At 41.4% G+C, this 26,606-nt stretch overlaps 1 protein-coding gene and 1 long non-coding RNA gene across 19 annotated transcripts in view; one reads left to right on the plus strand and one right to left on the minus strand.

Moving 5' to 3' along the window:
• The window catches only part of ZNF280D (zinc finger protein 280D), a 140,368-nt gene extending 126,206 nt beyond the window's left edge, over window positions 1–14,162 (minus strand). For 6 of the 17 annotated variants that reach the window (XR_005585325.1, XR_005585324.1, XM_039490753.1 and 3 more), the window contains exons 1-2: window positions 6,755–7,100; window positions 1,627–1,806 (exon numbers count right to left, since the gene is read on the minus strand). Coding sequence is in view for 11 of the 17 variants with exons in the window: in XM_039490753.1 (XP_039346687.1) it covers window positions 1,627–1,673 (47 nt within the window). In the remaining 6 variants the exon portion in view is untranslated. Of the gene's footprint in view, window positions 1–1,626; window positions 1,807–6,754; window positions 7,101–13,255; window positions 13,513–13,647; window positions 13,677–14,027 lie in introns of those variants that run through there. The other 11 variants (XR_005585326.1, XR_005585322.1, XR_005585323.1 and 8 more) reach the window with 7 other exon arrangements.
• Window positions 9,175–24,931, plus strand: LOC120373009. 2 transcript variants are annotated; one of them, XR_005585327.1, is made up of 4 exons: window positions 9,175–9,285; window positions 10,343–10,466; window positions 10,866–10,916; window positions 24,623–24,931. It is a non-coding gene; the product is annotated as an uncharacterized LOC120373009 (long non-coding RNA). The 2 variants fall into 2 exon arrangements; XR_005585328.1 differs by lacking the exon at window positions 9,175–9,285 and adding an exon at window positions 10,230–10,261.
• Window positions 24,932–26,606: the final 1,675 nt, after the last annotated feature.

Genomic DNA, 26,606 nt, shown 5'->3' on the forward strand with positions numbered 1-26,606 from the left:
TGTTTTTTACTCACTGGATAACACTACTACACATAGGGGAAACTGAGGCACACACAGGATTCATAAAAACATTACCAAAATTCCCACTTCATCACAGTGAGCATGTGTAAAGTGCAGTTTTTCAAAGGCCTATAATTTGGCCAAATTTGGGCAGTTTTTCAGAGAGCAAAAGGCACTTCCCTGATACAAAGGCCACCCCTTGCCAAATGTCAAGTTCCTTCTTCAAAACATGAGGACCCTAGAGTGGTACAAAGAACAGGTCACCAGAAAAAGCCTTGTTCTAAAAGTTTTGGCTGAAGTTTAAAAAAAATAATTCAGTCTGAAGCTGACACCAGGCATGGAAAATACAGCCCAAATGGTTAAAGTTTGGCAAAGTTATAAGCAACTGAAAATATGGTCTGATAATGGTATGTGTTAGGCAGCCGCAATAGGTGGCAGTACCATCCCCACGTTTAAGAGACTTTTTAAAAATGATTTTGGCAACTTATTTTAAGAAGTGATGAGAGTTTGCTTCTATTACTGCTTCATTTTATTGAGGAAAGACTGAATTCATTTATTGTTGAAAGAAAATGGGCTTAATTGCTTAAATATCTACTGACTCATATTGTAATAGTGCATTCTATTAGCTGTATGAATCCTCTGAAGGATATTAGGATAGACTAGGAACCTCTAAGGCTATTTGGGTAACCTTGTCTTGCAAGTGGATTGAATTGCACTCTCTGTTAATGTGAGTAGGAAGTTGTAGTGTGGGCTAACCTCTAAATTGAAGGACTTACATTACCTCAGTAGGCAAAACTGGGAGTGTATGTTTGGTTTCTGTGAAGATTTTAATGTAATTCTGTAAGCTTGCAGAAAGGAAGCTTCTGGGAAGACAGTGTCAGAAGGAAACCCTTCAACAGTGGTTAATTGCAGGAGATGATTATATTTCATGCAATTGGATGTCATGCACTTTGTCAACTATGATAATAAGGCTGAACTTCAAACCTGATTAGTCTGAACTACCGCTTCTGGTCTGCTACCTAATTATGAGAGCTCTTGCTCTCTCCAAACGTTTTCATCATAGTCATCTCATGACAGCTTTTATATTGACCGTTCAGATGCCTGAAGAGATCGATTGATTGTGATGTCCCTCAGTGGACTAAAATTCTCTCAAGAAAGAGCTTTAGTTGTTTGCCACAGAGGAAACAATAGATTAAAGTTACCCCAATAACTTGTAGGGATAAAGCTCTAGCTGATTGTGTGTTAGTATAAATGTGCCCCACTAGTCCAGCTGGCACAGTCTACTGTCACAGCTGTTAATTCTGACAAATGTCAGAGTTGATAGCTCCCTCAGATAACAGACTTCTTCCTTAGTCTATTGTCTAACATCCCCTCAGCCTGTTATTCCACTGTTATGTACTCCTCATGTTCTTCTCTCCTTCAGAAATATCTCTCAACCATAGTCCCTTGCCTTACCTCTGCAATCTTCTTCTCCTGCCCTTCAGGTTTTCAACTTGTGAACCAGCAGCTCTGGATTGCCAGCTGAAATTGCAATCTGTCACCTCCGCACCACACATCTCCATCAATCCCCTCCTTCCTCAAGCTTTTCCCCCCACCACCATGCCTTTACATGTTCTTTCCCCTCACCTCAGATGATACTCCAGACTCTGACTGCCAATCAGCTGGTGAACCATAATGGTTTACCATCTGATACTTTTACTCTGACAAAGCCCAACTGGAATTTCAGGCAAAAACGGGGGAACTCGGAGCTGCATTCCTCAAAGTTCATCAGCTGCCAGCTTCTTCCCTCCTCTGGCTCCTCCAAACCTAATTGGAGGGAACAACAGGCTAGATTAGTAGATTTCAAGGACAGAAGGGACAATTGTAATCATCTAGTGCATTGATACTAAGACCTCAGTGGTTCAGGAGCCAAATTAGTGATCAGTGTTACCCAATCTCTTCCAATCTCCTCTTTTAAGACAGGCCCTCTCATCTCCTGATCATCCTAGTAGCTAATTAGAGTTAAGGGCCAAAATTGCCAGATTCAGGAGTCAGAAGTTAGGGTCCTAAAATCCATATTTAGGTACAGGCCCACTCAGAGATTCAGAGAGGCCCGGGCCACTTCCAGCTTTTGAGGCCCCTACCCATAATAAAAATAAAAAATGATGACACATGAAAACAAAATAAGGCATCAAAAAAAGAGTGAGACATAATTTGAATTTTTTTATTTAAGAAATGCTTTTCTAGCCTTTTTCTGTGTAAATGCACTAACTATTGAGGAAAATTCTAGCTTTCGTGCAATGTCACAGTTGATATTAAGCATGGCGAGCCCATTAAAACGCTCATGTCCCATAGTAGAATGGTGATAGTTCTTTACCTGCTTCAACACACTGAAGGTGCGTTCACCTGAAGCCACTGATGCAGGCAAACTGACAAAAAAAAATGCAATGCAATTGTGATATTAAGAAACACTGCAGAGAGTCCAAATTTGAGTATTTCTTGAAGCAATTCCATTGGCTTGCAATCCAACTTAAAATTCATTGAATATATTTGTTTGAGGAAGATGACCTCATCACTGAGATCGTTTGAGATTTCATTGTTGTACTGTTGTTGAAATTGTTCAGCTGCAGAAAGCAGATCTTCATTACTTAGTATGTTGAACTGCCAAAGAAACCCCAAAAGGGTACAAATTAGTTGCAGTGACTCAAATCAACATGTAAGACCTGACTGAATAGAGTCAATCATGACAAGGAAGACATTGACCTTATAATGCTGCTCGGCATCGGATTCAGTAGGCAAGTTGCAATTGGTGGAGAACTCAGATGAAATGCCAATATTCTGTGCTACTAATTTGGACTCAGTCAGGATCGCATCCCATTGTTCATGAATCTGTTGAATGTCATTGATAAGACTTTCAATGTTATCCGTCTCAACATAAGTGTAGCATTGCATGCTTCAATTACCAGATTAGTTTGGTGGATCATTGTAAGTAGCTTCATCAACAAAGATCCCATCAGAATGCATTCAAATTTGGACATGTGCTTCTGAATAGACTGAAGTTCAGTTTAAGCCTGTGCAGTGAGTTTGAGGGATTCAAGCTCATTTAAAGCCTTCCTCACTGAATTCAAATGCTGTGCAACTGGGTCAGAATTTCCCACCTTTGTGGACTGCTACTGAAGAGCTTGTACATTTGCTGAACAGTTCCAAAGTAAGTAATTGCCTCCTTGCATGACAGCACAGTCAACACCTACAAGGTTTAGGGTGTGGTTTTCACAGCTGGAGAAAATACAGTTTGAATTATGCTTAAGCAGAACTGCTTGTACACCTTTGTACTTCCCGGTCATATCAGATCTATTGTCATAGGCTTGACCAATGCAGACTTGAAAATCTAACTTAAAACATTCTAGAATTGCTAGTACTCGAGCAGCAATTTCTTTTCCAGTTTTTCTCGTGAAATTAACAAAATAAAGCTTTCTTCAATTGAAAATTTTGAGCTGTCTACAATCTTAACATATTGAATAACCATAGTAGTCTGTTCCTTGCGAGAACAATCTGGAGTGACATCAACACTGATTGAAAAATACTTGGCATTTTGAATCTCATCAAGAATTGTTGTTTGTACGAATGACTCAGATAGCTCAATAAACTCATTTTGTATGCATGTGGAGAGATAATGGACTTGCATGTGCTTTTGTCTTTCTTGCGATTCTCGAACACATTTAACATGCTCTGATAAAAGTGGGTCATATTTGCTGAGAAGCTCAACTATGCCTAGAAAGTTTCCATTTGCACAATCACCAATACATTGACTGGAACCAAAGAAAGCCAATCCCCGCTCAGAAAGAAAAAGGATGACATTCAGGATGTGCTCAAGAAGTTTTCTTTTCCAGTTATTAGTTTCTGTAGAGAGTTCAGTCAAGAGTAAATTCTCAACTGAACTTTCAGCTGATGCTGCCCTACTGGCTGATTTCCGTGCAACATAGTTTTCTTTGTGTGATGTTGAACTCTCATGTGATGGAATTTGTTCTTTCAACTTCCTCCAACCTCTGTTGATGCTCCATCCTCATTGATGAGAGAGAACTGATGCATTTGTAGCACTTTTGTTCAAATGAAGCTGGGTGCTCACTACAGAGACTGGTTATGCTGGAATACAGAAAAACAGTTTCTTGTGCAGGTCTCACCATTTGGAAGAGTTTTTGTCAGCAGACGAGTAGGGAAAGCATGATTATCAGCATCTCGTGGAATGTTACTTAGAATTTCAAAACAACTAATTTGAAAAAAGACTGCATTTGGGCAGCATTGCTCTTCTCAATAATTCCAATGTCAGTCACAGTCAAACCTGTAGTACTCGTGAATTGCTTTTGCTGCGTAAGGTCTACATCTTCCTGTTGCTGTTGAGTTTCTTGATCGTACACAGGATTTTCTGCTGCATCTGTTACTGTTGGCACATCTCCTTCTGGACTACTGTCCTCATGTTCAGGTATTTGCATTGAAATATCACCTGTTGCAGTTGCGGAGTTTTCATTATCTGTAGCATTGTTTGTTGGGCAAGGTGTGTTTTCCAGTGGTTTGAGAAATGAAGTTGTCATCTTTGAGCTCTTAGCTGCTGCTTCACTCAATTGTTTTTGCCATCTTTTGCTTGCACCACTTTCAAATCTTCTCTTCATAGTGATCTATCTGGTCAATATGTGGCCTATCCACACTTGAAATATTCTACAGTAAAGATGTAAACAAATGCTGAATGGTACACAAATGCTGAAGACTTAAAATGAAGGAATATTAATTAAGAACACAAAATGAAACAGTCAGACAGGTTATTATCCTTATCACTAAATCAAAACTCAAGCATGCAAGGTATAATATAACAGGCTGCGCTGAAGACAAAGGGATGACATATATATATTGTGACAAAGTTCCTCCTCTATCTTGGTGGGTCCTGTGTTTATTGGCGTATTTGTTCGCCTCAGAGATTCACCATGTGGGTCAGGGAACAGCCCAGAGACCTTCCCCTCTGGTAGAACCTGCAGTCCAGGACAACTCCTGTGTCTGATCAGGAGTTGGGAGGTTTGGGGGGAACCCGGGCCCGCCCTCTACTTCGGGTTCCAGCCCAGGACCCTGTGGACTGCAGCTGTCTAGAGTGCCTCCTGAAACAGCTGGCTCCAGGTGTCCTAATTAGCCTGCCTGCCGTAATTGGTTCCAACAAGTTCCTGCTTGTTCTGGAACTGCCCCTGTTACCTTACCCAGGGAAAAGGGATCTACTTAATCTGGGACTAATATATCTGTCTTCTAACTCTCTCCTGTATCCATCTGGCCTGACCCTGTCACAATATATAGTAAACACAGGCACGTATACAGACAGAGGGATAATGTCCACAAATTTCAAACGTGTGTCCTCACGAAACTCACTGTACAAAATTGTCCTCACTAATTTTCATCTTGAATCTGGGCCTATCGACTACGAAAGCCTATGATGATGGCCAAGCTACCAAGCTAGGGCTCAACCAACCAGTCACCTCTTTTAGCTACCATATGAAGGTAATAATGAGGGATTCTCACACATAAATAATTCCTTAGTCAACTACACATAAAACTATAAAGACACTAAAATGTAACAGTTCTCTACCTTCAACACGCACTTGATCCAGCACCAGCCATTAGTAGTGGTTTGTTTATATAATCAGCTGATCTGAGAGGACACGTTCATCACAGTCTAATCTTGTGTCATCAGAACCGATATATTTTTATTAATATTTATGAACATTTTTAACTCTTTAATATGTCTTTTACCAAATCACATCTCTTATTTGCTTAAATTTGCAGCTCTAAGCTGAGAGTGTGTGTCACATTTTGGTCCGATAGGGATGCACATAAAAACAAGTTGCGAAACTTATCAAATGCCAAAAAATTAACAAGTGTCTAAATTTGAGGCCACCTTTGAGCTTGAGGCCCAGACCAAATGGCCCTCCTTCCCCTCCCCGCCTCTGATTGGCCCTGTTAGGTACCTAAAAAGAAGTGGTTTGATTTGCTTAGGTTCTGGGCACCTTTGTTATCAGTCAAATTTGTTAGTGCTCAACATTTCTGAAAAGTAAGGCCACTTCTATTTAGGTACTTAAATATAGATAGATTTTAGGACTGTGACTTCAGACACCCAGGTTTGAAAGTGTTGGTTAAGGAGCCGAATTTCTGTTCTCACTTTCATGTAAAGCAGGAGTAACTTCATAGAAGTCAATGGAATTACACTAGTGTAAGGCTGTCTCTACACTTATCATGACATGTAAAGTATAGGAACTACATGTATAGTTACACACACCAGTGAAAGGCAGGCTGCATCCACACATGTCACTGCAATGTGTAGCTACATGCAGCAGGGGAAGTCTCCGGCAGTCGGGAGGCAGCAGCACACTATACTGCTAAAAATAGCCTGTAGACAGAAGAGGCACTGCTTGGGTGTGTAGAGAGAGCCATGTAGGGTATACACCACAGGGTTTAGATGTGTATATATCACAGGGCACTCTGCTCTACTTTTCTCACTTAAGCCATGGCTCACCATCAACACAGCTATTTATGCTAGCTGGGCATGCAGTGTCTGTATTCTACATGCCACCGTAAGTGTAGACATACCTTAAATGAGAGGAGAATCAGGCCCTCATAGTTAATCGTTTGGGGGGGGTGGGGGAGTAAACGGGAGAATATTTTGAACTAAAGTCAGGCTTCAGACATCAGTTAATCCATTTGTACTCTCAGTGCCGCAAGAAGCACTCAGCTTCACATATACCTTCACATGCTAGATTTCTCAGTGCATTTCTCTTGGTGCTCTCCTTTTATTCTCGGATTCATTCTGTTGATTTCTTCTAATCCATCTTTTTCCCCATAGCCCCCTTAACGACAGTCTCATTAAACACTTTACACTGTGTCTTGCTAACTTCCCTCCCTGCCTGGTCTGATTCATTCCTCCTGAAAAGGGTCCTGAAGTCATTGCATTTTCTTTGGTCTCCTCTCTCCAACTGTCATTCCCAACTGCCATGGAATCTTCCACACCCAACATTCTCCCCATGAAGGAACAAAACATTCTGTTCTCTGTGATGAGATTCATATGCGGAGGGATACACACAAGGCTGAAAGCACCATTTATGCCCTTAATGGGTTTGTGCAGGCTCCCTGCACAGCATTAAATTGCGCCCTGTTTAATTAAAGGATAGCGGAGAAACCATTTCTTAATTTTAACTTTTAAAAACTGGATTAACTAAAAAAAAATCATTTAGTTGAAAATGCCTCACTGGAAGTACACTGTAAGCACTGTACGGTGCTGTAAATTTGAGGAAGACAAATTACATTTTTCATACAAAATAGAGGTCAAATCCCTGCTCTAAATTTAAAAACGGAACCCAACCTTTTTATATGTAATATTTATAAAATAAATCTTTAACATACCATTTTAGGTACGCCTTCTCAAGTGTGCAGGTTTAAAATGTGCTTTATATGGACAGGCTTGAATTAAATGGATTGAATTATATGGACAGGATTACTTCAATGCCTATTGAAATAAACACCAAAGGGTTGAATCCAGCTGAAGCAAAGTTACTTTTAAATTTGAGCGAATATCCATGGAAAATTCATTGTAGTATTTGCCCAACTCTTATGTTTTCCCTTTTAGTAACTCATTTGCAAACCAGTGCCCAGTAGGTACATGTGCTGGAACTAGAGGTGCTGGGTGTGCTGCTGCACCCGCTGGCTTGAAGTGGTTTCCATTATAAACAGGGTTTACTGTTTGGTTCAATGGCTCTCAGCACCCCCATTATAAAAATTGTTCCAGCCAGTAGGAATGGTTTAAGATAAAACAAAGTCTGGAAGAGAGGGTTACTCACCTTGTGCAGTAACTGAGGTTCTTCAAGATGTATCCCCCTATGGGTGCTCCGCTGTGGGTGTGGCAGTGCCCCTTGCATCTGGAATCTGAGATCTTCATCAGCAGTGCCCATCAAACCACACATATGCTCCTCCCCCATCTCGCACCATGAGCAGGATTTACATAACGCTGTGCAGTCCAACCGCCCCCCAGTTCCTTCTCTGCCACAGAGTTTATGGTCCAGCTCCAAAGCAGAGGGGAGGAGAGCAGGTAGTGAAGCATCCATAGGGAAACATCTCTAAGAACCTCAATTACTGCACAGGGTGAGTAATCCTCTCTTCTTTGAGTGATGTTCCTATGGGTGCTTCACTGTAGATAAGTATAAAGCAGTGTCCCTAGTTGGAAGGCTGGACTTTGGAGCGGCATTTACAGTGTGTCCTAATAGAGTACCATCTGCAGCATCCTGAGCAATGGCGTAGTGACAGCTAAAAACATCTGTTGATGCCCATGTGGCCGTTTTGCAAATGTCAGCCATTGGGACATTATTGAGAAAGGCAATTGAGGTGGAGAGCGAGCTGGTGAAATGTGCTCTTTTTCCAGGAGGAGATGGTCAATTGTGTAGTTGGTAGGATAGATGTATACACTGCAAGATCCCTTTAGAAAGGCATTGCTTAGAAATTGCTGTGGTTTTCGATCTTTTGGTCATTGAGAGGAATTAAGTGTAGAGATTTTTGGAAAGGTTTAGTTCTGTCCAGATAGAAAGCTAATGCTCATCTGACATCTAGGATGTGCAATGTTGCCTGCTGTTGGTTGCCCTGTGGCTTTGGAAAGAAGCAGAGAAGGTGAATAGGTTGATTTAGATGGAAAGAGTATGGTACCTTGGGTAGCAATTTGGGATGTGGATATAGCATGAAAAATTGTATATGGGGGGTATGCCAAAAGAGCTCCAATTTCACCAACTCATCAAGCAGAGGTGATAGCAACAAGAAATACTGTTTTAATGGATAAATAAATGTAGGAGCACATTGCCATGGGTTCAAATGGAGGTCCAATAAGAGAGCATAGAACGAGGCCAGGGTCCCAAGCTGGGGTTGGGTCCCCTATGGGAGAATAAACATTCGAAGGTTGTGATGGGGTGTGCTTACCCCACACTATCCCAGACAGGGTTGAGCCCATGTTATTGACAGCGGAAGTCCCACCTCCTTGGCGAGATATGGGCATTATCCAAGTGCTCTAGTAGTATAAAGGGAGGGAGCCCAGCTCATTCTGGGCTGGAGGCCGCAGGGGAAGGACCTGCCTGGGAAACTCCTGCGGAGGGCCAGCCACAGCCACTGACTGCACTGGGAATTGAAGACTTTCACGGCCTGCCTGCCCCCCAGCGACAGGAGGAGCCCCCAGAGATGACCAGCCCTCCTGAACACAGAGAACCCAACATCTCATGGGAAACCCCAATGCAGACTCTGGTAGGAAGTGACCTAGGGAGGGTGGCGGAGTGGTACTTCCTGCCCAGGAAAACTCAGCGTGTTTCGGTAGGACCCCCATGCTGAGTCAGTGGCAAGCCACTACGCCACTGTTAGGGCCCTGGGTTGGGGCCCGGTGGAGTCAGGTGGGCCTGGTCCCCCCTACCGGGGCTGCCGCACCCCTTAGTGGGTGCCCCAACTCTATAGACTCTGGTCACTAGGCCACGCTGCCCTGTGCCAAAGGGTGGCCAAATTGACTCTGGCTGCTAGGCCATGCTGCCCTGAAGGGTGGCTCTATAGACTCTGGCCACTAAACCACGCTTCCCTGCACCGAAGGGTGGTTCTATAGTCTCTGGCCATTAGGGCACGCTGCCCTGCACTGAAGGGTGGCTCTATAGACTCTGACTACTAAGCCATGCTTCCCTGCACCGAAGGGTGGCTCTATAGACTCTGGCTGCAATGCCATGCTGCCCTGCACTGAAGAGTGGCTCTATAGACTCTGGCCACTAGGCCATGCTGCCCTGCGCCAAAGGGCTGCTTTGTAGACTTCGTCTGCTATGCCACGCTTCCCTGCACTGAAGGGCTGCTTCATAGACTGTGACCGATAGGCCACCTTGCCCTGACTGTAGGGGCGTGGACCGTCACAGTGGCTCTATAGACTCTGGCCGCTAAGCCACACTGCCCTGCGCCAAAGGGCTGCTTTGTAGTCTCTGGCCATTAGGCCACGCTGCCCTGACCCTAGGGGCGTGGTCCGTCACAAAGGTCTTTCAGGAAATGTTTCGTGAGCGGATGGGTGAAGATGGAGTGGCCATCTATCTGGCAGTGAAAGGTCGTGATGGTTGCCAGATACACACAAATGGCACTTGTGGCTATCACCAATCATTTAAGGTGTAAAATATATTCCAGGATAAGCAGTGGTGCAGGGGCACTCATTGCCTTGACCTGATTGGAGGCACATCAGTATTGGAATCTAGTGCAGGTAAATGTGTCTAGTTGTATTACCCCTGCTATTCAAGAGTACTGGTTTAAATGGTTTTGAATAGATTATTTCCGAATCCAGGAACCATGGAGGAGCCATGCTTTCAGGTGGAATAGTTGTGGATTGGGATGGAGGATGTGACCTGTGTCCTGTGAAAGGAGTCGTAGAGTCAGACGGAGAGGGATCGGAGAGCTTACTGTATGAGGTAAATGTACCAGATCTGTTGTGGCCATGTCAGAGCTATAAGGATGATACAGGCCTGGTCCCCCTGTATCTTGTGGAGTACTCGGAACAGGAGAGAGAAAGGAGGAAAGGCACAGAATAGCAGCGTGATGTGATGAGAAATGCATCTCCCAGGGATCCATGTCTCTGTCCTGCTCTCAGACAAAATTGAGGGCAGCAGGCGTTTTCTGGTGTGGCAAAGAGGTCTATGATGGGGAATCCCAAGGGGTTGAAGATATGCTGAAGGATTTGTGTGTCTAATTCCCACTAGTGATTGTGGGAGACTCTCCAGCTCAGAGAGGGTGGGCAGCAGGAAAATGGAAACCTAAGCTACAAACTAACAGGAAGACAAAAAATAATTTATTTATTTTATTTTTTTAAGGGAGAGGACGAAAATAACAAAGTAACTATGAACTACACTAAAAACTAACAGGTAAGGCACTATCTAGCTAGTCAAAGGAGGAGAAGCGGGCTTTGCTGGGGATTGCGTCCCAGGCCAAAGGCAGTAGAAAGGAACGGTGGGGCACCCAGATCACACAGTGCTATATATACACATCCCGCTCATGGTGCGAGATGGGGAAGGTGCCATGTGCGGTCCAACAGGCACTGCTGATGAAGATCTTTGATCACAGGTGCAGAGGATGCTGCCAAATGTACAGTAGAGCACCAATAAAACATCACTCAAAGAAAGTAGGCTGAACTGTCCTAAGGAAGGTACCTTGGGAGATGCCAAACTCTTGAGAGATGTTTAAGCTGAAGATATTGTTGCATAGCTGTTAATAAGTCAAACCCCAAGAAGGGGATGAGTTTGGATTCTGCACAGTATGTGGATTATATCAGAGAGCAGTTTGGGAACGGTATCTGCTCACAATAGCATATTTCCATTGGTACATCAGCAAGAAAGACATGTCAGACTGAGGCACTCCTATTAATTGCTGTTGAAGTCACGGATTTGTTTTAATTTTTTTTACGCTTGCAGACACTAGACACTTATATTTAGCAAGCAAAGATCCACATGATATGGCAATCATAGCTGCTGCCAAAATTTTATTAGCTTGGATAAGTTAAGGTGGGGAACCTGAAACAGTATGAATGCACAAACAGATACTAAATGAACATCTGCAAAACAAACATTGTTCAACACATGTGGTTTACTTAAGCACTCCACAAGGTGTATGCCTGTAAAACTGATTGCATTCAGTCTCCCGAGGCTGGTTGTTACTTATAACATCATACCTTGAGGAATTCAGCATAAGTATAAACACTTCAGAGTGATCTATTTTGTTTATAACATGATTCCATAATGTCTGATAGGTATATTTAACTTGTTTATATTTTCCCCTTTTTTGAGCAAATGTGCAAAGATCAGCATACAGTACTTCAGTGTAAATCTTCCACCTCCAACCTCCTAAATGTCTAAAATGAGCCTCCTGTATGCCAGGCATTTTAAAATAAATTTTAAATGCTTCTCTAAACTGCTTCCAACAAATCAGCATGCAGGTCAATAAAAGGTAATTAGCCCATACAGGAGTCTAATTCTCCCTGCAACGCGCATGTACAACTCTCATTAACGTTAATGGAGTTACACTCATTCAGCAGGGACAGAACAGATTCCAAAATGACTGAAGTTATAGGAAATGTTCTAATTAGATGAAAATAATCAAGATGAAAACAGGTTCACTTATTACTACAGTACATTCATTTTTTTGCCTGAAGGCAAATAAAAAGCATTGCTTTAAAAAAAAAAAAGCACCTCTTTAATCTCCAGGGTTTTTCTGTTGTAATTTGATTACTATGTTAAAATAACCTTAGTCTATTAAAAATAGATCCTTGATCATTTATAAATGAAAGGATAAACAAGCCACACAATTTATCTACTGCAACTCTAAAAATTAAGGTCCTACTCCAGCATTTCTCACATCGACGTCAAAGGGAGTTTACTGTCATAAGGACTACTAGATTGCACCCAGTGTCACTTACATCAGAGCAAATTCAGTGCTAAATGTTTACCACCTCTTATATTCCAGACAGGGGAAAGAAAACCCAAGCAAATAAATATTTGGTTTGGCCTTTGTGTCCACTGTTGTTCAATTAAACAATTCAACAGTAAAGAGCATTGTTGCACTGGGATAATGCCAGACAATGGTTACAGTGCTTGGCCGAAGTGTTAAACTGCACAAAAAATGGTGCAACACCACTGAACATATGCCTTAGAGAATCTTGTTTAAAAGTGACATCATAGAACTTGTCTTATTGAGTAGTATTTATAGCCATATTCCCTGTAACTCTAGAAAAAATAGTTTTAATTGATTGCAGAAGTTGTCTATAGACCTCAATTATTAGGAATCATAGTCATTATGAGTCTCCTAGTAGCTGAAAGCCCATGCTATCCCATAGGTCTGGCAGTTGGGCCAAGTAACCCACCATTGTAACTGTTACATGCAAATTAGATGCAGAGTAAGGGAGGGGATTGAGTTACGTCTGATATCACAATGGTTTAGGACTCTTGTCATAGCTTTCTGTATTTTACTTTGCACTGTGTCTTGTCTGAGAACATAAACAGTGGACTGTAACAGGCTGCAAATCCCAGCAATGATTAGACTATCACCAGGTTCAAAAAAAAGAAAAGAGCTCTCGACCATGATGATAGCTGTTTCCATCACTTCACACTGACTCAACAGACATTCTAGGCTTCAGCGTGACACACAGTGACAATCCTAGATTAAAAAAAATCTCCACAATTAGACCATCTTATTTAAGACATACACACACCTCCTTAATACAACATTGCCAAGGGAAAGAGGAAGGTATTGTGTGTTTCTCTGCCAAGACACAGTAGTTTCACATCAGCATAATGTTAGCAGACATTCAGCGGCAGATCTACATACATATGGGAAGTGGAAATTCCTTCTGTAACAGTTCCCCTCTCCAGGGTTTGTAAGTCACTAGAAATTAATTATTCTGGAATCAGATGTAGGATCCCCAAAGCAGTTCATATCTCTGTCCAGTGGAGGGTGAAGGAATAACTCCTTTAAAAAACAAACAAACAAGCAACCACTAGTATAGGAGCTGAAAAATATTGGGCTAGACTGTGCCTAACCCTAACGTAGCCAAGTAGAAGAGAGTATTCTCCTCCTTCCACATCATGCCTTATAGCTATCTACATTTAAACTCCCAGCACTTGCGGTACCATAGCGACTATGTTCAAGATGTTTCTCCCCAGCAGTTACTAGGTAGAGTCATGAGTCTTTCTCCCCACCCTATCTAAGTCATAATGCTACATCTGTGACATCCATGAGCAGCTGTGGAGCAGAGAGGACTCAACAGTGAAAATAAGCCATAAGAACAATCAACTCCTGAGCAATAAATATCCTCTCATTACACACAACTTCCTAATAAAGGACGAAAATATGATACACATAATTTTCCCTTACTAGAATGTTATTCAGGATTTCTCCTGAGGTGTTACTAGCTCTGAGTGACTTTTATTAACTAAAGGAAGCATCATACTCTATATTCAGTCTGTAGCACATCAAGCACTCACTGCCGTGGCACCTCCTGCTGGTCATCCGGGAATTAGCTCCTCAGCCTCAGAGCACCCCCTCCTGGCCAGTGTCTCTTCTGCTTCAGGCTCCGTGTCCCTCCTGGACCCCAGTGCCCTCTGATCCTTTGGGGTTCTGCCACCACCCAGTACCCCCTCACTCTAGGTCTCCCCTTGCAGGAGAACCCCCTCCCCCTATGCCCACCTTGCCTCAGTGGCTACTGCCAGTCGTCATCTAGCCCCCTTTCTCTGGGACAAACTGCAGTCTGTAATGGCCACTCATCGTTGGCAAGGGGCTTGGACCAGCTGCCTCTGCCTATTCCCGAGCTGCACCTCTGCAGCCCCAGTACCTCCTTAGGCCTTGACCAAGGCCTCAGCCTGGGGAGTTGCCAGGCTGGAGCTCCCCAGCTCCTTTTGCCCTTCCCCAGTACTGCTCTGCTTCCAGTACCTTTGGGCTCCCATGCAGCCAGGTCCTTCCCACTCCAAGGCTGGAGTGAGACTGACCTAGCTCCTCCCTAGGAGCCCTGCCATTTGGCTCTCATTGGCTGCCTCAAGCCTGCTCATGATTGGCTCCCTGGGGCAGCCTTTTCCCAGGACTGTTTTTAACCCCTTCCAAACCTGAGTGGGGTGACTGCCCCGCTACACTGTCCAAGAAATGCTGTATTTGTCTAACAGTTTCCCTCCATATCACTAGAACTGAAATGGCTTTCTTGGCAGTATCCCCACAGCTATGATGTAAATCAGGGAATTATAAGCATTCTCAGAAAGAGTTACAGTATGTACAGTAGGTTTTGGAAAGTTTCTGTGTGATACATGGAAAGTAGAATTCTACTAACTATGAAGCTATTAGTCAAAAAACCTTGTTATGAGCGATGATTTCACAGTTACAAAATTTCTAATCCATTTCCTGCAATCTATAAAGCTGTAAACTAGCCAAGGTCCCTCTTATAACAGTTGCCATCTCATTCTCCCTTCTCTGCTATGCAGCAGGATCACTTTGGTTGTCCTCCCAAATGGGACCATGAATGCTGGGGATATATAGTGTTCTCGGTAGCAGCCTCTTGTATCTAAATTGAAGCAAATTTCAGAGACAAGGCTCTGTGTATGTCCTCTAGAACAAAGTTTAAATTGTCCAGATTTTCCATGTGTGATGCTGTATAATTGAAACATGACCATTTATATCATTAATATTGCCACTTTATGGAAGTTATGGTTTGCTGAATAAGATTATCCTGTTTGTATATGTATATCATCTTTATATCTAAAGTTATGACTATTGACTATATACCTGTATTTCAAATGTGTTTCATCCTGTGGTAACACCCACAAGGTAATTTACACCCAGTCTGGCCAGCACATTGTGAATGAACCATTAAGGAATACTTAACTCTTACAATGAGCTATAGAAGAAGCTCATCCCCACCTGGTGAGCCTTCCTGCCGATGTTTTAGCCAGAATATGAGTAATGACCACTCCTAGGAGTCATCGAAGCATGCAAGGGCACATGACTAACTCACGTGACCCTGGGCTCCATTTTGTGCCTGTAATTTTCCACAAACTAAGACTGAGAGTATTCCTTCCTCCATTTTGTCTCTTTCCTTCTCTGATCTTTGGACTATGGACTTACACTAAAAGGAGCATTCCAAACAATTTTCTCCTTGTCTTAAAGTTAACTAGTTTGGTACTGCAGAGGATCATGAACTGTATACTGCCTATTTCAGGGACACTTTTACAATCAAAATGCATCCAGAAAACATAGTGATGGATACCTCATCAATGCCAATAATCATTATTTTCTCCTATAACTGACATGCAATCTATTTGCTGTGTAAATCTCTGGTGGAAAAGTCCTGTATAGCTTAATAGAAAGTCATATCTTTTCTACTGAACTTTATAGGGTGCTTCAAAAGTCTATATGAAGGATATAAATTTCCTATCAAGACTATCAGTTTTTACATTAATACTATTATGAATTGGATGAAACCCTATGATGGACTAAGTTAAAAACTTCATTGAGACTGAGGTGTGTGAACTCATCCTTCAATTAGCAACTGCAAGGCTAAGCCCCCACCTAAGACAAAAGGAATATACGAGTCCCTTAGGAGCTTTTGCTGAGTATTGTTTTGACTAGTGATGTGGTAGGGGGAAAGCAGAACAGACAAAAACAAGGAAAGGCTGAGAGACAGCCTGAAGGAGTAGCTGAAAGCATGGTGGCTGACCCTAGAAGAAACTGAGGAAGTGTTTTTTGGGGTCAGGGGTGCGAACTGTAAAGAATATTTTGGTGCTCTGAGCAAAAGAAGCTATTTCCTGCTATTTGATTCCTTCTGCTTTCAGAGACACAGGACTTTGTGCATTTTTTGTAAATAAACAAAACTGCATCAAAGAAATAGCGACTGTCACCATGTTCTCTTCCTTCTCCTAACTGGAACAACCTATTAGACCTTGAATTGTTGGCTAGCTGCTCAGGTCAGAAAGAGGTAACAATATATATATGGCCTTATTAAATTACATAGGAGCTTCTATAAGGAAGGTGTGTGGTTTTTTTAAATGCCCATTTCTAAAGATGAAGCTTCTATTTGGCTTCTTTTAGAAGCATTTTTTAAACAATGGGTTGGCATACTACAATGAAAATCCCATCATTCTTGAGCTTTCTGGGCTGGGCACCATCTTCTTTGTTACATATCTGTAGTGCCCAGAGTAATGGGGCTCTGATCCTCAAGTGGAGTCCTTAGTTGCTGCCATAACACAAGTGATAGAAATAATTCTAACATCCCTTTTATGTTTAATAGCTGCTCAACATACTGTAAAGACAATAAGGGTTCAGCTGCCATGTATATCAAGATTATTATGCAGCATACAAAAATTGTCAATTGTAATAAACAATAGTGTTAATCTAGCAAAAACAAAGCTACTTATTCCAATTTGAGATTGTGTATTTTTTTTAACAAACGATGCAAAACATAAAAACAAAGACACTGTCCTGCTTCTCTGCCTCTCCACTTCTAGCTGGTTCTTTGCTTGTCCCATTTCCTTTGTCTCAAAATACATTGCTCCTGTGCATAGGCGGCGGGTATAAAAGGCCATGGGAGGCTAAGCCTCCCCAAAGAGCCTGCCCACAGCCTCTGGAGTGTATCATCTTCCCATCCTAGCTCCACCCACATGGGAGCCTCGCAGGAGGGGGTAAAGAGGCATGTGAGAGCTGTGAGCATCTGACCAGTGGGTGGGCAGGGGAGGAGGAGAGGGAAGAAGCATGTGCGCATGAGTGGTAAAATGGATGGATGGCTCAGCCAGCCGGCCGGCCGAAGAGGCACATGAGCCCAGCCAGCTGGGGACAAGGGAGAAGAGGCATGCTCACGTGAGTGGCCAGCTAGCTAGCTCAATTTTTCATCTGGCCAGCAGGTGGGTTGGGGGAGGGGGCGAACAGGCATGAGCTATGGGCAAGGGGGCCGAGCGGGGCTGGTAGTGGAACCTAGGCAGGGCTTCCAGGGCAGAAGGCTGAGCAGGGGGGTGGGCCTTGGGGCAGGGCCAAATAGAAGAGTCACATGGCACCTGTGCTTCTTTCTCAGAATGGCCGACTATTATGTAACCCCAGTAGCAGTATGCCTAGCTTTCAGTACTGCTTGCTTACGATTCTGTTGGCTTTTAGTTTGCTGTTTTGATAAGAGGAGCTACATATGGAGGGTCTCCCAGCCCCACATACTTTAAGTTTCATAGTGACTTTACTATCAAATCTATTAGTGAAAGAACAGACCTGACAGCCCTGTTGATTGAAGTCATGTATTCCCACATAGAGAATAACCACAGCCTAGGCTGTGCCCGCAGCAGTGCAAGCTTCTCTTTAGCATCCTGTCACGGGATTGGAGTCTGTCCTTACATGCATGGCTCCAAACCTCTGAGATCAATTGAAGTAGTGCACATGTTTTAGTACAAATTTTGGTGCAACTGCCTCTTTTGAAAGAGCCACATTTCTGAGGTGAAAAAGTAGTTCATTTACCAGACCCTTTAAACACTTAGTCTGTTTAATAAGACTGCTAAACAAGGTACTGACTGAAGAGCAAAATCCCTATGAAAATACCCAAGTGCTGTGCAAGCATTAACTCATCCTTGCAAGGTAGGTGAGTCAGTATTGTCCCCATTTCACAGGTGGGCAAACTAAGCAAGAGTTAAGGGACCTACCCTAGGCCACCGAGAGTTAATGTCAAAGCCAGGATTAGAACTCAAATTCCTCTCTCCTAGTTCTGTCCTCAGACCATACTCCTCTTAGTACTAATCACAGAAGAGGTGATGGTTTTGTTATCTGGACTAAGACATGGACAGTGACCACCAGTGCATATGGTAAAGGCCACTGAACATCTGCTTAAGGTACATAGTGCAGGACCCTAACATGCAATATTAGATGGAATCATTTCTTAATGAAAGTCTGATGCGTGCTGTTTGATTTGCTAAGGAAAACAAATAGTGACTGGACTTAACTATTCATGACACTAGCCATTTAAATCATTTGCCTATTGGCATAAACTAAGCCTTGGGTACTCTGCTTGTTGTGATGGTATATCTATAGATTAGAACATTGAAGGCTCAGATTTCTTTTGCCATAGTCTTTTTTGTTTTTAATTTTAGACGTGAATGAAGTATGCAGGTGCAGAAATGAATAATACCACTGACCTCCTTTGTAAAGCTCTTTGAGATCTATGGATGAAAAGCACTACATAAGAGCTAGGCATTATTAATGGCAGGGTGGTGGTGATGGAAGAGAGCGCTACCTGTGCCAAGCTGGATGGTAGATGTATATCAGTACAGCTCCATTGATCAGTTCTTCTATCTCATATGCTGATTATCAACTGGGATTGTGTACACGCACATCCATCCACCCTCAAGAACTAGTTGAATCAGTATGAGAGGTGAAGGCAAGAGTTGCACCAACTTGGTCCATACAAGAAACTTCCTTGTCTGGTTAAAGAACATTAAGAGTCTGATAAACACCTGCATGATTTCCAAAATCTAATGACTAATACTAATGATCGTTTGGATGACTTAAGAAGATCACATAGATGTATGTAATAGTCTAGGCCTAAGATTTCTAGACACTATAGATGCACTAGGCTGTACTTTATCCTACCATTTTCACTTTCCGTTTGTTCTGGAGGGACTAACTTGGCCATCACCACACTGTCATGACACTAAAAAATACCCCCACACTGTATCAAAATGTGATCATGTTTCAACAAGATGACTTAGAAGTCCCACAGCTGGTTCTTGGACTCAAGCATCCTACCAGTGCTGCTTGCAAGATGTGAGATGGCCCTATTTGCAGCAAAAATCTGAGGTGAACTACATCCCTCTCCTCCTGTACAGCACTGTATGGTAAGCTTTACATGCTTGTCCACTGCTGGAGGGAGGATACTTGACTATGAGTAGGGCTGCAGATTTGTCATGGCATTTTTTTAAATAAAAAAATCATGCAGCAGTCACTGCTCCCTGATTTTTTTATTTTAAATAAAAAATGCTCTCCTCCTTGCTCTGCTGAGCACTGACCACTCAGAGAAGGTCTCCTCCACCTAGGGTGACCAGACAGCAAATGTGAAAAAAATCGGGACAGGGGGTGGGAGAGGGAGTGGGGGATAAAAGGTGCCTATATAAGAAAAAGACCCAAAAATCAGGACTATCCCTATAAAATCGGGACATTTGCTCACCCTACCTCCACCGATTCATCACAGCCGTAATCCTGTCCCAGTGTGGAGGAGAGGTTGGGAGTGGAGAGCAAGCGTGCTCTGAGCTCACTCCTCTATCATGATGGAAGGCCAGGTGGGTCAAGCCTGAGTGGCACTGCAACCCAGTGCACCAGGTCACAATGCCAGTAGCAGGGAGCCAGGCCCAGACCTGCAGGAGAGGAGCTGCTGTGAGAGAGTGAGTCACAGACAAACAGGAAAAATCACACTATAGGTGACTTCCCCACCCCCCCCAATCATGACAAACCTGCAGCCCTAACTATGAGCAAATGGTCTGTAAATCCTGCTTTTTACATGGAATCAGGGTGGTTTTTTTTTTTTAATTTATGTGCCCACTACTTTACTTTTCAAAATTTGAGAGTTTTGGCAGGATGATGAAATATTTGAATAGTTGAAAGTGTTGATCCTTGATATGTTGGGATATGATGGTGGGATTAAAGAGTGGACCACCTAACTGGACCTTTAAAGAATTTTGCAAAGTTCCCTGTCAGGGAAACTTATTTCTTCTTTATCATTTTGTATTATTCTATATTGGTCCCAGATGAGAGTTGATGTACTCTTAAGAGCAGAAATACAGGTTTGGCTGCCACATCGTTTGAAAATATATAGTTTGTTAAATATTTAAATAAGCATTATATAAAGCTTGAGGGATAGTACCACATTTTTAAGTTCCAACACCACAGAAGGTCCCATGTGAGCATAGCATCTGCCTATACTGATCCCTTTGACGAATCTAGCTAATAGTGTCTATAATCTACAGTTTTCTCTAGCAAGTCGTTAATTTGCTTGCAGCTGAAATTTCCAGTATGAAGTTGTTTCATTAATTGTTGTAATACAAAGTGTTAACAAAAATGTGCATACATTTAACATGGTATCTTTTTATTACTCACTTAACTGTGAGAAAAAATGAAATCCTAAAGAAATTTGTGTTGTGTAGTTAATTTTATTGTTGTAAACATAAATGTCAAACTAGTCAGATTCCTTTAGCATCTCACTTTTAGTATATGATTTCACTGAGAAACAGTAACACTGAATCATTCAACTCATCTTGCTTTTATTGAGACAGGTGGAGTGCAGATATTAAACTTCTGCAATATACAGATGCCTATCTAAGTTTGACAGCATTTTAAAATATGATATTTATTCATGTTTTCCAAGCTCATGTGAAAGCTATTCACACACTTTTCTACAAGCCAGGATTACTCACCATATCTGCCAATCCCTAAAATTAGTTTTTTAAAAGACTATGTACAAGTCAGTGAAAAACAGCTCATCTCTTTGAAGGTTGAAGACAGGCTAATATTTTACTTTTCAGGAAAAGATAAGGTTGAAATGTCAGGAAACAGTGGCATATTTGGAACAGTAATATTTAGAGGCTGCTTTCAGTTGAGAATTATTACACTATCGAAGACTTTCACATAGTACAAGACTCAACAAGTTACCTACACTGAGGTGAAGTTAATTTTTAAATGAAACTTTCTGAAAAAAAGTTAAAGATGCTGACCTATAAAGTTGGTGCCTTCACAAACCATATAGGAAATGCACCTGTGAAAAATTAGGAATTAATTATAACAGCCTCTAGTGACTTGAGCTACAGGAGATGCCCTTTTAGCTCAGCAGCCAAGCACTCATTTGGGAAAGTGGTGATACTTAGGGTTTGTACTTGATCTGCTAATTAAAAACAATTTCACAACAGCAGCCATATTCACACTATTAAATACCTATAGTTATATAATTTGGGATGAGCTACTGTTCCCTTTGGAATCAAAACCAAAAATGTAGTTGAATCAAGCCCATTGTTTGAGGAGAATTAAAAACTACACTTATTAAATAGGGAAAGAATCTGTTAAGTGTAAACAATGTTTCTGAGCAAGTGGTTAGAAGTTTAGTTTATTCATATCACCTTTTTCATTAATAGTTGTGATCATTAGTCTTTAAAAATCTGTTTGAATCAAATATTTCTTACAAATTTTGTCTCTAATTTAGGTTCATTATTCCAACTGAAGTTTATTTAAATAAGGAGGCTTTTTGCCTCCCTTCCCTTCTTTGGAGAGGCTTTTTGTATTTTTGTATTTTTCCTCATGTCTGTAATTCTATGTATTTGTTCTGTTGAAAGCCTTGTTCATCTACACTTGCTTTTCTGCCCAAGTAGTCTTCTTAAAGAACTGTAGCACAGCACCATATGCGATACTCTTGAATAATAAAGCAAGCCAAGAGACAATGAAACTTCATGAGGATCATTCTGCAAAAATGATAATCTGTCACTTTAAATGTCAGGATTGTACTGTCTCTCTAATTAGGCCCTGATTTTGCAGAGGGATCTGTATAGGGATAAGACTGCTTCCATGTGGATCCAATGGCAGGACTGGGACCCTTGAGTGCAAGGTCCTTGGGGTAGGGACAGTACCTTATATTTTCTGTACAGCAGGGTGGATAAAAATGATTTTTTAAAAAAATATTTTAAAAAACACAAATTGTATCTAGATAAAACATCTTATTTAAATTAAATACTGGTTTATTTTTTAAAAAAATATACCTATTTTAAAATAAACTTGAAATTGAAAAACATATGTTAAGGTTTAAACTTAGATCAGGCGTCGGCAACCTTTCAGAAGTGGTGTGCCGAGTCTTCATTTATTCACTCTAATTTAAGGTTTTGCATGCCAGTAATACATTTTAACGTTTTTAGAAGGTCTCTTTCTATAAGTCTATAATATATAACTAAACTATTGTTGTATGTAAAGTAAATAAGGTTTTTAAAATGTTTAAGAAACTTCATTTAAAAATAAATTAAAATGCAGAGCCTCCCGGACCAGTGGCCAGGACCCAGGCAGTGTGAGTGCCACTGAAAATTAGCTCACATGCCACCTTCGGCACGCATGCCATAGGTTGCCTACCCCTGACTTAGATTATAATCTGTTTAAATCATTTCAATAAAATATAAAAAATAATATTAAGCAATACATCATTGCTGCCAAGTTTTAAAGAAACATCAAACCACTGAACTGGTGAAAGTCACTGGCTAAGAACCTGGAACCAGGTTTTACAGAAGTGCTAAACCAGCTTTTGACATCACTAGCCTCTTCTCCAGGTGCAGAGAGAGTATCTTCTTCATTTTAGTTTATTCAACTAGTTTAGTTCAATGGCTAGTTTATTCAAAGTTAAAAAACCAGTTGGGAGTTGAGAAAGCAAGAAAACTTGTTTTCCTCCTCTGATTCATAAATAAAAACTAGGTGTGAAGATGAGATCCACTAGTTCTAAAATCTTAAAGGACACAAAGGACTGTCTGGGAAAACTTCAGTTTATTAACTACAGATAAAACTTCCTTGTTTAATAAATCTGTTTTAAATGCAAAACATGCTTTGGTTTAAAAAGTTTATGTATCCCACACAATTAAAGTAGTAGTATTTAATTAAAATGCTGTTTTTATTAACTTGTAATTGAATTTGAATTTCCATCCAAATAGAGCTGGACACAAAATAACCACAATTAAAAAAAAAATCTAGTAAATAAGAAATGCATCATTCGCCATTTTCTAACATAATAAAAATGCAAAAATTAAGAATCCAAATAAATGTAAGTGAAACTACATAAAAATTGTGTATGGTGTATCCAACTAGTTATCAAAAAGAAGCACCAAATATAGTGTAAAGTTGGAAATCAACATGTTTGAATGGTTACCAACTAATGAGAATCAACCTTTCTTTAGGACAGTGTTTCCCAAACTTGGGACACTGCCTGTTTAGGGAAAGCCCTTGGCGGGCTGGGCCGGTTTGTTTACCTGCCGCGTCCACAGCTCCGGCCGATCGCTGCTCCAGGCAGCTCCCATTGGTAAACAAACTGAACCAGCCCGCCAGGGGCTTTCCCTACACAAGCGGCATCCCAAGTTTGGGTTAAAGGGTTCTCATGAGGGATACCTTAGGCATCCACTTCCTGGAACTCTGAGTCACCTCTACAGCATGTTGACCTCCTGGCTAGACCAAAGTTGTGAGAGTCCAAAGTTGATACAGATCACTGACTACAAAGTAAAACCATTAGTTGATCTGATAATATGAATGGCAGCAGGTGTGACAGGAAGGGTTACTAGTGCTTGGATACACAGAAGTAGAATTTCTGCTGAACAGGGCAAACCTCCAGTCCACTGGAAAGTCTTTTATCTACCAGATACACCTTAGTGTATGGCCAAGGAACCATCTATGGTACATTTATCAGTTATGATTACCTAAATAGATATTCATCTATATGCTTAAAACGGGTGTGTTCAAAAAAAGGTGGCCCACAGCTAGGTATCTATAATGAATCCTGCATCTTCTCTTTCCTAAAATATGGAGCTTCAGTCTGTGGAGACTGTAGTTTCTAGTATCTAGTGCACCTTCTTAATGCAAACAAAGGGCTGTTCATATCAGGACAGAACATTTAATACTGGCACGTAAATCTCCATGGGATATACAGACACATTAAAGATTAAGTTAGCTACCATCTATTCCATGTTATGCAAATTAGTTGTGGCCCTTGAACTTCTGGCAACTTCTCGATTAAATCCTCTGCTGAGCAGATCTTTTTTTGTACCCTTGCTTTAAAGGGCATTCCATTATTCAATTCAGATAATAAAATTTGCTATTGCATGCTGATTTGTTGGCCAGGTGGATTGCTGCATGGAGGGTGGAGCATAATATTTCCACCCACCTGTTGTTTTTTAATTGGCAAAAACTCTACATATCACCCTCATACACAATATATCAGTGTTCCTGTAAGGTGTAATTAAATGCAAAATTATTCTTTAGCCTTCCGCCTGTGTAAGGGGTGAAGAAACATGTGAGCTCTAAGTTACTGACCTTTATTCATTAAACATTTTGTATCTTTTTACAGACAAGGACTGAAACCCCAAAACCTACGAGAACATTAAACTAAAATTGCAAGACAATGGAAAAAATGATAAGTATCTGAACGACGATGCAAGAAAAGAAGGTTGGAGGAAGCTGGGTCAAAATGGGATGACCTGGCTATTTATAATCAGACACTGATCCCAGGAAAGATAATGGAGGGGCTGATATGGGACTCAATTAATAAACAATTTAAGGAGGGTAAGATAATGAATGCCAATTAACACAGGTTTCCAGAAAACAGGTCCTGTCAAATTTAATCTTTTTTTATTAAATTATAAGTTTGATTGATAAAGGTAGTAGTGTTGATGTAATGCTTAGATTTCTGTAAGACATTTGACAAGGTACCGCATGGCATTTTGATTAAAAAGCTAGAATGATATAAAATCACCATGACACATTAAATGGATTAACTCATAGGTCTCAGACTGTAAACATAAATGGGAAAATCATCAAGCAGGAGTGTTTCTAGTGGGCTCCTCTTGGGATTGGTTCCTGGCCCTATGCTCTAATATTTTTTATTAATTACCTTGAAGAAAACAGAGTCACTGTGCAGATGACACAAAGTAGGGGAGTGATAAATAATGAAGAGCACAGGTCACTTATATAGAGCAATCTGCATTGCTTGATAAGCTGGGCACAAGCAAACATGCGTTTTAATATGGCTAAATCTAAAAGTATACATCAAAAACAAAGAACATAGGCCATACTTACAGGATGGAGGACTCTATCCTCAGAAGCAGTGACTCTGAAAAAGACTGGGGAGTCCTGGTGGATAATTAGCTCAACATGAGCTCCCAGACCAGCATTGTGTACATCTCCACTGCAAAGAAAAACCTACAGCACCAAGTCTCAGAGCCCAGGTCAATTGACTCAGACTCATGGGGCTCAGGCAGCAGGGCTAAAAATAGCAGTGTAGACATTCCTGTTTGGACTGGAGCCCAGGGCTCTGAAACCTGGCAAGGTGAGGGTATCAGAATCTGGGCTCTAGCCCAAGTGAGAACATGTACCCTGCTATTTTTAGCCCTTCAGCCTGAGCCTTGTAACCCTGAGTCAGCTAACCCAGGCTCTGACACTTGGCATTTTTCTCTGCAGGTAGACATACCCAACATGGCCAAAAAGAGAAATGAGAGCCTTGGATACATAAACAGGGGAATCTCAAGTAGGAGGAGAGAGATTATTTTACTTCTGTATTTGGCACTGGTGTGACCACTAATGGAATACTGTGTCAAATTCTGGTGTCAACAATTCAAGAAGGATGTTGATAAACTGGAGAGGGTTCAGGAAAGAGCCACGAGAATGATTCAGGGATTAGAAGATGTGCCTTTATAGTTATAAACTAATTCAATTGAGCTCCTCGAGTCAAACAGAGACGCTTAAGGGGTGACTTGATTATAGTCTATAAGCCCCTACAGGGGGAACAAATATTTGATAATGGACTCTTCAGTCAAACAGAGAAAGGTATAACATGCCCCAAAGGCTGAAAGTTAAAGCTAGACAAATTCAGACTGCAAATAAGGTATAAGTTTTTACCAGTGAGAGTAATTAACCATTGGAACAATTTATCAAAGGTCATTGGATTCTCCATCACTGGCAATTTTAAAATCAAGATTGGATGTTTTTTTCTAAAAGATCTGCTCCAGGAATTATTTTGAGGAAGTTCTACGGCTGGTGTTATATAAGAGGTCAGACTAGATGATCACAATGGTCCCTTCTGACCTTGGAATCTATGAAAAACTCTCTAGGTGTCACACTAAAGTGGCCTGATCACGTGAAAAGGAACCAGGAACTCCTGCAGCCCTATTCTTTTCCCCATGGGACATCAGTAATTCCCTTTTAAGGGCCCCTAATGGGTGCCTTTCAAAGTTGGTATCTTCCATTAGAGGTGGAAATTCCTGCAAAGTCTGTCCTCTTTTGGGGGCTGGGTGGTGGTAAAGGAATCTATTTCAATGATTTTTCAGTTATGACAG

Source organism: Mauremys reevesii, linkage group 10, assembly GCF_016161935.1.
Source record: "Mauremys reevesii isolate NIE-2019 linkage group 10, ASM1616193v1, whole genome shotgun sequence".
NCBI classification, from domain to species: Eukaryota; Metazoa; Chordata; order Testudines; family Geoemydidae; genus Mauremys; species Mauremys reevesii.